This window comes from Geotrypetes seraphini, chromosome 2 (assembly GCF_902459505.1).
Source record: "Geotrypetes seraphini chromosome 2, aGeoSer1.1, whole genome shotgun sequence".
NCBI lineage: Eukaryota > Metazoa > Chordata > Amphibia > Gymnophiona > Dermophiidae > Geotrypetes > Geotrypetes seraphini.
Window position 1 is genome coordinate 115,830,918 of NC_047085.1, and position 11,261 is coordinate 115,842,178.

Consider the following 11,261-nt stretch of genomic DNA (forward strand, 5'->3'; position numbering starts at 1 on the left):
CTAAAGAAAGTTAACTTTGCCTGTTTCACTCAACGGTCTCGAATAAACTAAGTAGGATTAGGATGCACATTTGCCCTGCAGGGTTTAAAGAATAGGGGCTGGAGCAAGGAGAGTCCTGGCAAAGAACAAGACCACGTCTGTGTACGGATTCACACAAACAGAGGCAAATAGGACACAGGGTTACACCACCTTCATATCCTACCATGGAACTACTTGCCCAGACTCAGAACTAAAAGTTATGTCCTCTCACTTTTCCGGAATGCGATTATCGCTCTAAGAGAGACACGTATTTTAGGTCCCTTGCCTTTTCCCGCCACACGACACGCAGAGTGGAAATAAACGTGACGTCTGAGCAGTCAAATAAAAATGCAGTGATACGGGAGGCAGAGAGAATCTTCCTCATAAAACAGCAGGTGATAATACGAAACGATTTACGCTAAGGAAGGGGGAAAAAAAAACCCATCTCCCCCACATCCTCCACTTTACCCCCGCCCGTTGATTTTTCTTTCAAAGCCCCCGGGCGGTTGTTTTTCGTTTAGCTCTCGACTGGGCGATAACGAGACGGTAAAAGTACGAAATCCGAAGTGGGGGGATATCGTAGGTCCTGCGTCAGCCGGGACGTCGAGGTGATTGGGGGACGCTTCGGGTTTCTCTTTCTTTGGACTAATTATAAGGTGGCTCCGTAAGGCTTCTGTCACACGGGCTAGTGGGGAGGAGCGCGTCCGTTAAAGAAGCGCAGACAGGCTTGGTGGCGCCAGCTCTTGCACGCGACACTTTCTCCCGCTCAGATCTCAATCCGGGCGACTGCTGCCAGAAGATTTACTAGTACTTCATCTGTTGCTGCGGAGAGACAGCGACTGCGGTCTATTGCTTTTTTTTTTTTTTGCTTTTTTTTTATTGAGTTTCTCCAGCGACCCAAATTACTTGGCTGCTCTCTCTATATATATTTGGTGCTCGGATCTAGGAACTTCAGAACAGCTACCTCTCTCTCCGGCGGATCTCTTCTCGAATAAGCAAGGAAGCAAACGTGTAAGTGAATTAGTCTATCAGATCACTGCATATAAAGTTGCAGGGAAGAATGATCTCGGTACTTTCCCCCCTATTTTTGGTTGTTTTTTTTTTGTTTTTTTTAGTTTTTACTCTCTTTTCCATTTTGAATATAATTTTTTTCATGATTTGGTGATTTTATGTTCTCCTTTTCTGTAACTAAATTTATTTAAGAATCTTGCGCCTGCAAACCATGAGTAAGTTATTTAATAACTTGAGGAACGAAATACTCATATTTGCCAGTTTTAGAAGTGTGGAAAGTGTATGGGGAAAAGATTATTTTTTCATCCAAAACACCGGTCTTAACTTGTAACTACAAGTAAGTTAAGGTCCTAAATTCAAATGCAAAGTGCTAAATAGAGCAATCTAGGTAAATTCAAGTGTTAAGAATCATGGAACTAAGCAGGAGTGGATTGCTGGAATAATGCAAACTGGGATAGTGACAGGAAGGGAGATCGTGATTTGTCTTTAGCTGTCCAAGAGAATTAATAAAAAAAAGGATCGTTCCATTTACTTTAAGCTCGATTTTGTAGGGAAGTTGATATGCTCTTTTATTATGGATTTACTTGACCTTCTTGGCTGATTAAGTGAGAGGAGGGGCAGATGTAGGTAAAACCAGGTCCTGCAGTTCAGTTTGGTCTTTCTGGTATCTGCAATTAGGGCGAACGTGTGGCTGACACCTGACTTGTTGCCTTCTCTTTGCAGTCCATGGCTTTGCTACTGAGGCACTGCAGCTTTTTGGTGGCTCTTAATGCCTGTCTCCTCCTTACAGTCCGGGCAGAATGCAACAAGGACTGTGCTTCCTGCACCTACCAGCTGGGGCACCACTCAGAAATCAACTCTGTGGTAAGAAAGAACTTCCTTCTCCTACTGGCAGCATTACCAGATTGATGGTGCATAAAGAATAATAAAGCAGAAATTTAAATTGGTGTCTATGCTAAAAGAATGCACAACATAAGGTTTTATAAAGCTATTTCAGTTAATTTTCCACATACAAAAGGTAGGAACATTCAATACCATGGAGAGCTCCCATGCTCAGAACCAATGGTGGTTATGAAAGACTTGAAGAAGTAACTTTGCGCATTTAATACTCCAACCAGATTGTAAAGAAAAGCACGATCTCTTAACAGTTTCTGCTCAATTTAGACAAATTTGAGATGTACACCACTCATTTTTGTACGGAGAGGATTGTCCTAAAACTGAAAATATAATACCTCTAACATGGATCGATTACACAGATTATTTTAAAAAAATCAAAGTGAATCAGAGTATGTAGAAATATCTGCTGCAATGAATATCATAAAAATATGAAACCCAAAAAGCAACATGCACATTTAATAAGGGACTAGGATGAGAAAAGGAAAGCAAAAACTAAAGTTGTGAAGAGAACTGGTTGAACGATGTGCAGTAACCAGTCTTGGTAATGTATCCCTTCAAAACTGGCCCTTTTCTAAAAGTAGCTCACCAATTGAAATTATGAAAGATAATGTCTTTCTGGACTTTTCATTGGCAAATGGTATGGAATAGGATTGTGATATGGCAGTTCCCTGAAATCAAAGCAGACCATACCTCACCTTCCAATGCAGTATTCAGGAAAAAACTACACTCTAATAAATTTACATCATCTTAACAACGTCACTTGAATATTCTAAATATTGCAAATTATTACTTTTAGGATACAGTTGAAAACAATCTAGCATCAGGCAGAAGGCTACCTCTAGCAAGCATGAACACCTGTATGCATCCTGAGTTTTCTACTCCATCCTAAATTATAAAGTATAACTTGAACTTCCTTCATAGTTCTGTGCTCTTAAGATTATAACCTAATCTGTAAAGAATTAGGTATCAGAATTCACAAGATAAATAGTAAACATGCATAGAGGGTTGAACAAGTGTAGAAAAAAAATATTTTCAATAAAGATTCACATTAAAAAAAACAAAAGTGACATTTTGCAGCTGTTTGACCTTAGTGTGCAAACTTTACAATAACCAAAAGTACAATGAGACCAGACTAAGTGAAATCATTTCAGAAACATTGCAGCATCCTGTAAAAGAAAAATAAAATTGTGCTGTTAGACTGCTTGAGTTTATCTCAGAATTATGATAAAGAAAGAAGTACATTTTCAAAATGATTTCAATTTACCCTCTTTTTCCTGTAGCTGTATGAGACAAACAGAAATAGAGACACATACAGAGAGAGAGAGAGAGACAGTCAGACAAACAGAGTGAGGCAAAGGCAGAGACAGACACAGAGAGTCAGAAAGAAAGACAGAATCAGACAGAAAGAGAGGGAAGAAAAACAGGCAGGCAGACAGAGACAGACAGGCAGAGTCAGACAGAAAGAGAGAGTACTACTACTACTAGAGTCAGACAGAAAGAGAGGGAAGAAAAACAGGCAGGCAGACAGAGACAGACAGGCAGAGTCAGACAGAAAGAGAGAGTACTACTACTACTACTATCTATCATTTCTATAGTGCTGAAAGGCATAAGCAGCACTGTACATTTAACATTCAATAGATGGTCCCTTCTCAGAAGAGCTTACAATCTAATTTAAACAGACAGACAGGACATATGAGGGTTGGGAAGTTTCTTGCAGAGAGGTGGACATAGGTATTTTATGGTGAATAGGAGTTGAAAGCAGCCTCAAAAAAGTGAGCTTTTAGCTTGGATTTGAATACTGCTAGAGAAGGAGCATGACGTATTGACTCTGGCAGCCTGTTCTAGGCAGTATAATCTGGTGCTTTCAGGGTTAAGGAAGCCTAATGCTGAACATCTTTGATGTTTTAATACCTCACATAAAGGTTCTTATACTAAGGTGCACTAATGGGTTTAGCATGCACTAACAATTAGTATACTCTACAATACTATGAAGTCCAAATATATAAAATTGGCTTCTTAGCATCTACCTCATGTTAATTGTTAGCGTGTGCTAAATCCATTAGTATACCTTTGTAAAAAGCCCCCTAATCTTCAAGACTAGGATATTAAACTCTTTTGCAAAAGAGAATGACTGCTTTATGAAATGGAATTGAGAAAATGTGGATGTTATCATTATAATTATGAATAGTAAGATTGAAAAGCCCATTTCTTCATTTGCACTGTAGGCTACCTTTTGTTTCTGTTTGCATTGTCCAGAAAAGCCAGCCACAGCCTTCTAGCTGTAGCTACCAATAGTCTGGACAGTATAGGTTTACAGTGAGTCTTTATCCAGATGGTCATGCAGTTCTAAGATAAATCTTTACGCTAGCAGATTAACATGGTTTGACCAATCCATTTTCATATTTCCCTTAGATATAAACCACAATTGGATTATTATGTTGAATTTCTGGATTTGATTTCTTGCCCTTTCCTATTCCAGCTATAGAAAGATACAAGCTGTTCCCTATCTAAGTGAATTTGCAATCTGAGTCAGTAGAAGTTGTGGAAAGGCATTTTTGATATGACATTCAAATCCGAGTTTGAATGTTTTGCAGAAGACACACAAAAATTGAGTAGTAAACATGACCATTTTCAAAACAGAAATACGTCTATCTTTTTGTTTTGAAAATGGTCATTTCCTGGATGTGCACCTATCTTCCTGAACCATCAAAAAAAAAACCACCAGTCCAAAAGAAAAACACACAAAAGAAACCATTGGGATCTAGGAGGGGCCAGCAGTTTTAGTATACTGGCCACACAGGCATCCCAGCAGAGCAGTGAACTTCACATAAAAGGGCCCAGGTATACATCTCACCATAACCCCCTTATAATGTATGCTGATACCTCCAAAACCCACCCACAACCTACTGGGCCCAACTATACACCAATGTTTCTCAACTCGGTCCTTGAGTACTCGATAACGGGTCAAAAGCGCGCAAGGACAAAGGCGCGCTGACAACCGAGCACGGACAACTGAGCGCAGGGCTTAATTTTAAAGAGCTCTGACAGGAGGTGTGGGGGGGAACACCCGCACTCTACTTAATAGGGATTGCGCTGCCATGTTGGGGGGGTGTGGGAGGTGTAACCTCCACATTATACTGAAAACTTAACTTTTTCCCTAAAAAAAAAGGAAAAAGTTAAATTTCCAGTATAATGAGGGGGGTTACAACCCCCCACAACGCCAGCGCGATCTCTATTAAGTAAATTGTGAGGGGGTCCCCATCAACACCCCCCGTCGGAGCTCTTTAAAATACGGTTTTCCTTCGGCGCAATGAAGTCCTGCGCTCAGTTGTCCACGCTCGGTTGTCGGCACGCCTTTGTCCTCACGCGCTTTAGACTATGAATCGGAATACTCCCTTGCCAGTCTGTTTTTCAGGATATCCACAATGAATATGCATTTAAAAATCTGCATATAAGAGAGGCAGGGTATGCAAATCAAGTTTGTACATATTTATTGTGGATACGGTGCACGAGGCACAGAACCTGTACGTCCCCAGATTCAGGAAAGGGTGCAGAAAGAATCGAGCAAAAAACCCAGTGTGGATAACTAATGCGGTAAAAAAGGCAATAAGTGACAAGAAAGCATCTTTCAGAAAATGGAAAAAGGACCAAACAAAGGACAACCAGAAGGAACACAAAAGACACCAAAGAGAATGTCACCGAGCGTTTAGAAAAGCAAAAAGAGAATATGAGGAGAGACTGGCGGGGGATGCAACAAACTTCAAACCATTCTTCAGGTACATAAAGGGGAAGAAACCGGCCAGGGAAGAAGTGGGACCATTGGACGATGGAGATAAGAAGGGAGTGGTAAAGGAGGAAAAAGAGATAGCTGACAGGTTAAATAAGTTCTTCTCGTCAGTCTTCACGAGAGAGGACACATCCAATATCCCAGAACCCGAGGAGATCATAAATGGGGATCAGGATGAAAGGTTGGTCCAACTAGAGGTAAGAAAAGAGGATATCCTCCGACAGATAGACAGACTAAAGAGCGACAAATCACCGGGTCCGGACGGCATCCACCCAAGGGTACTCAAAGAGCTAAGGAACGAAATAGCAGAACCACTTCGCCAAATTGGTAACCTATCCTTAAACTGGGGAGATACCGGAGGATTGGAAAATAGCAAATGTCACGCACATCTTTAAAAAGGGTTCAAGGGGTGACCCAGGAAACTACAGACTGGTGAGCTTGACCTCGGTTCCAGGAAAGATGATGGAAGCACTGGTTAAGGACAGCATCTGTGAACACATAGAAAACAATGGACAGCTGAAGGCGAGCCAGCACGGCTTCTGCAAGGGAAGGTCGTGCCTCACAAACTTACTGTACTTCTTTGAGGGAATAAACAGCCAGATGGATAAAGGGGAATCCATGGACATTATTTACCTTGACTTCCAAAAAGCCTTCGACAAGGTACCCCACGAATGGTGCTTAAGAAGCTGTAGAACCACGGGGTGCAAGGGGATGTCCACCGATGGATCAGAAACTGGCTGGCAGGCAGGAAACAGAGGGTTGGAGTAAAGGGCCACTACTCAGACTGGCTATGCGTCACGAGCGGAGTTCCATAGGGGTCGGTGCTGGGACCGCTCCTGTTCAATATATTTATTAACGACCTGGAGGCGGGAACAAAATGTGAGGTTATAAAATTTGCCGATGACACCAAACTCTGCAGCAGGGTTAGAACCGCAGAAGACTGCGAAGACCTGCAAAGGGACCTAACGAGGCTGGAAGAGTGGGCAAAAAAGTGGCAAATGAGCTTTAACATAGAGAAATGCAAGGTCATGCATGTAGGGAAAAAGAACCCGATGTTCAGCTACAAAATGGGGGGATCGCTGCTAGGGGTAAGTAACCTTGAAAGAGACCTGGGGGTGATGGTAGACAAAACAATGAAGCCGTTGGCACAATGCGCGACGGCCTCAATGAAAGCAAACCAAATGTTGGGTATCATTAAAAAGGGTATCACTGCCAGGACGAAGGAAGTCATCATGCCACTGTATCGTGCAATGGTGCGCCCGCATCTGGAGTACTGTGTCCAGTACTGGTCGCCATACCTCAAGAAGGACATGGCAGTACTTGAGGGAGTCCAGAGAAGAACAACTAAACTGATAAAGGGTATGGAAAACTTCTCATATGCTGATAGATTGAAAAAGCTGGGGCTATTCTCCCTGGAGAAGCGGAGACTTAGAGGAGACATGATAGAAACCTTCAAAATCCTGAAGGGCATAGAAAAGGTAGACAGGGACAGATTCTTCACAATGTGGGGAACCACAAGTACAAGGGGGCACTCGGAGAAATTAAAAGGGGGCAGGTTTAGAACAAACGCTAGGAAGTTCTTTTTTACCCAGAGGGTGGTGGACACATGGAACACGCTTCCGGAGGCCGTGATAGGCCAGAGCATGTTACAGGGCTTCAAAAAAGGTTTAGATAGGTTCCTAGAGGATAAAGGGATTGAGGGATACAAATAGGAGTTGAGCTAAGTTATAGGAATAGTCAGGGACCACTGCACAGGTGATAGGCCTGAGGGGCTGCCGCGGGAGCGGACCCTGGGCGAGATGGACCTCTGGTCTGACCCAGCAGAGGCAAATTCTTATGTTCTTATATCCTGAAAACCTGACTAATAAGGGGGTAATCCAGGTCCAAGTTGAGAAACACTGCTCTACACCAGGCCTGCAGGTGTTGTCATCTATATGTAGGTACAGTGGGATTAGGGTGAGTTTTGGAAGGCTCGTATATTCCACTATAAATGTAGTAGTCAGAGTGGGATATGGGCCTGAGTTCCTATCACTGTGGTTGACTATACCTCCCACTAGACTACTCCAGAATCCTGCTCTTTGCTCTACTAGGACTAGCCATAACATCTGAAGCTACAGGCAGGTATGTGCTGTTTCATTCACATCTTTTTTTTTGGGTGGGGGGGCTGGAGGGGGGGTCAGTAACCAGTGGGGTGGGGGGAGGTGGGAACATCATGCCTTCATCCCTCCAGGGGTAATCTGGTCAGTTTGAGCACCTTTTTGGCACATATTCGTTGTTAAAACAGGTTTAATCCCAAACATCCAAACTGTGCTTTGGGCATTTTTAAAAAAATGTTTGATTATTGCAGAAAAACATCCAAATGATTAGCCTGCCTTAGTCCTACCCAAACCACACCCCCTTAAGATTTAGTTGCACTGAGGACATGCACCAAAGAAATCTGTCTAGAACAGGGATCTCAAAGTCGCTCCTTGAGAGCCGCAATCCATCGGGTTTTCAGGATTTCCCCAATGAATATGCATTGAAAGCAGTGCATGCACATAGATCTCATGCATATTCATTGGGGAAATCCTGAAAACCCCATTGGATTGCGGCCCTCAAGGAGGGACTTTGAGATCCCTGGTCTAAAAGATAGGTTTTGGAAATAGCAAATTGGAAAGGTTAGTTGAGAAATATGTCCATCTTCCTCTTTATGCTACATTTTTGGATGTTTTTCTTTTGAAAATGAGCCCCAAAGTGACTTTCCCAAGCTCACATGCATTAGTGGGAGAAGCAGAATTTGAACCCTGGTTGCCAGGGTTGCTCTAACTCTAGGCTCTGCCTTCTAACATCTTACTGAAAACAAATAGCAATATCTGAAGAGTGCTTAGATTGCACTGATAAGGATATTATACATAGGGCTACGGATGCTGATCTTATTCAGGGCAAGAACCAAGTGAATTTGTTGAGGTCTAATAATCCTGAGCCACTGAAACAAAAATATTATAGTACAAAATTAAATAGCTTAAAATTTGTTTTTTACAAATTATGTTTTAGGATTTAAGGTAGTCATACAATGAATAGCTTCCTATGCAGTGGATACTTTTTGTACTGGCAAATGTCAATTTTACAACAAAGATGCTTGTTTTACGGCTATAATATTCACACATTTCCATTGAAAATTATTTTAATCAAAAGAGAAGATTCTATGATTTGTGTATGACTGAAAATGTTTCATTGCTGCCCACTAATCTTCGCGTAAGCATTCATTACACTTAGTACATATCTCTAAAACAGCTGAACACACCATTGATTAAACTCAATCCTTTTTTCAGGCTTGCACATTAGAATGCGAAGGGAAACTACCATCTTCCAAAGCCTGGGACTCCTGCAAAGAGCTGCTGCAACTGGCTAAACTAGATCTTTCCCAAGAAAGAGAGAAGGACCAAGAAAATGATGAGAACCTCATACTAGCCAAGAAATATGGAGGATTCATGAAAAGATATGGTGGCTTCATGAAGAAGATGGGTGAGCTTTACCATATAGAACCAGAGGAAGAAAACAATGATGGCGAGATCCTTCCTAAAAGATATGGAGGGTTTATGAAGAAGGGCTCAGATAGAGATGTCTCTGATCTTCTCAAAGAGTTGCTTAGTAGTGATGGTGGGGATAATTCTGAAACTGGACATTACAAAGACAGTTATGATAGGCCAGGTGAAGTCAGCAAAAGGTATGGGGGTTTCATGAGAGGTTTTAAGAGGAGCCCAGAACTTGAAGATGAAGCCAAGGAGCTGCAGAAGAGATATGGTGGCTTTATGAGAAGAGTAGGGAGGCCAGAGTGGTGGTTGGATTACCAGAAACGATATGGTGGATTTATGAGACGCTTCGCTGATTCCTTTCTCCATCGGATGAAGATGCAGAAAGCTATTCCAAAGAAATTCCAGAGATGGAAAAGAGATATGGTGGATTTATGAGATTTTAGTAGCTTCCCCTTTCCTCCTCACTGCAACTAAGAAAGACTGCCTCATTGATCATATTTTATTGTAAGGTGTTGCTTGCACTGTACAGTTTTTTACTGTCCTAGTTAATAATGCAACCTGCAATTGCTATTTCAGGTTCTGTGTGGGGGTTTTTTTAGTCAAGAACTACCTTCTGTTTTAGTTATATTTAAGTCTTTGTTGTAGTACTATGTTAATACAATTTTTGTTACCTCTTTCTTTTCAAATGCATATTGTATATATAATAAATTATTCATCTTAACTGCACAATCTTCTGTGATATGTCTGGGACTTTTTTCACTACTGTGCATTTAATCACCTGGGGAAGTCTTGTTGCTTGTTCAATTTTAATGGTATACAACACAAATATAGCGCTCTAGCACTTTCCATCTTACATATGCCTTCAGGATTCTTCATATTGCATACCACAATGGCTAGCTATTTGGAGCCCTATTCATACCCTTAATCATGGAATCCTTCACCATATTCTGCTTTTCAATCTGATTTATGAAATAAATTTTTAAAATGTATCAAGGAAAATAACAAGTTATAAATGTATACGTTAGACCCATAAATATATAACTAGCAACGGTTTGCTGCTACGAAAAACTCTCACGTATTTTATTTACGAATTTCTAATATCTGAGAAAATATTGCTAATCATTAAGGGGCCCTTTTACTAACTGTAATAAGCACTAATATATGCTAAAAAAACAAACAAACCAAAAAAACAGATTTTATTTTTTGCACTGGGGCATGTCTGGGAACACAGAGTAGGCATGTTCTGTGCTAATCTGTTAGCACAGCTACATCAGCGCATGCTTACTGATTAGCACGCGAGCCCTTACCACCTAGAAAATAGATGTTGGTAAGTGTTCATGCTCTAATGGCCATGCACTCTTGGGGAAATTAATGCATGACCATTAATAGAGAAAATGGAAAATGTGGCCATTTTACTGCCTCATACCATGCTAGTTATAGCACAGATCACTTTATAGCCCAACTTAGTAAAAGGGCCCCTAAAGGCTCCTTTTACTAAGCTGCGCTACCGGTTTTAGCGCGCGCGCTAGATGCTAACGCCTCCATTGAGCTGGCGTTAGTTTTTGGCACATAGCGCAGGATCATGTGCTAAAAACGCTAGCATACCTTAGTAAAAGGAGCCCTAAGTGTATGTGGATTATGTGGATAGCATATATGCTTGAATAGACTGGAACTTGTTTATTAATATTTTTACTAGTTATTCTCTACTGAAAAAAACATGCACCAGAAATGTCTATTAAAACAATCCCTTTATTTTCAATATACTGACAATTTTACATTAATAAATAAATCATCTTATGTGTCTGAACACTAGTTACAATACTTTCTCTAAACATATAGATAATTTAAATGACTGTGCCTAGTTCAACACACCTGATCAAACTGTATGTTTCAATGAATCTCTAAGGGCTCTTTTTACTAAGCCACGGTAGAAGCTTCTACCGCGGACCGGCACGGTAAATGTTCCGATGCTTATAGGAATTCTATGATCATTAGATCATTGACCTCGCCGGCCCACAGTAAAAACCTTTAGG

At 41.2% G+C, this 11,261-nt stretch overlaps 1 protein-coding gene across 1 annotated transcript; it reads left to right on the top strand.

Annotated features, from left to right (window-relative positions):
- Nucleotides 1–359: 359 nt before the first annotated feature.
- Nucleotides 360–9,954, top strand: PENK (proenkephalin). Its single transcript, XM_033934413.1, is given in 5 exon segments — nucleotides 360–413; nucleotides 903–1,029; nucleotides 1,753–1,893; nucleotides 9,025–9,588; nucleotides 9,591–9,954. Coding segments are annotated over 3 exon segments (783 nt in total). The 5' UTR covers nucleotides 360–413; nucleotides 903–1,029; nucleotides 1,753–1,755; the 3' UTR covers nucleotides 9,672–9,954.
- Nucleotides 9,955–11,261: the final 1,307 nt, after the last annotated feature.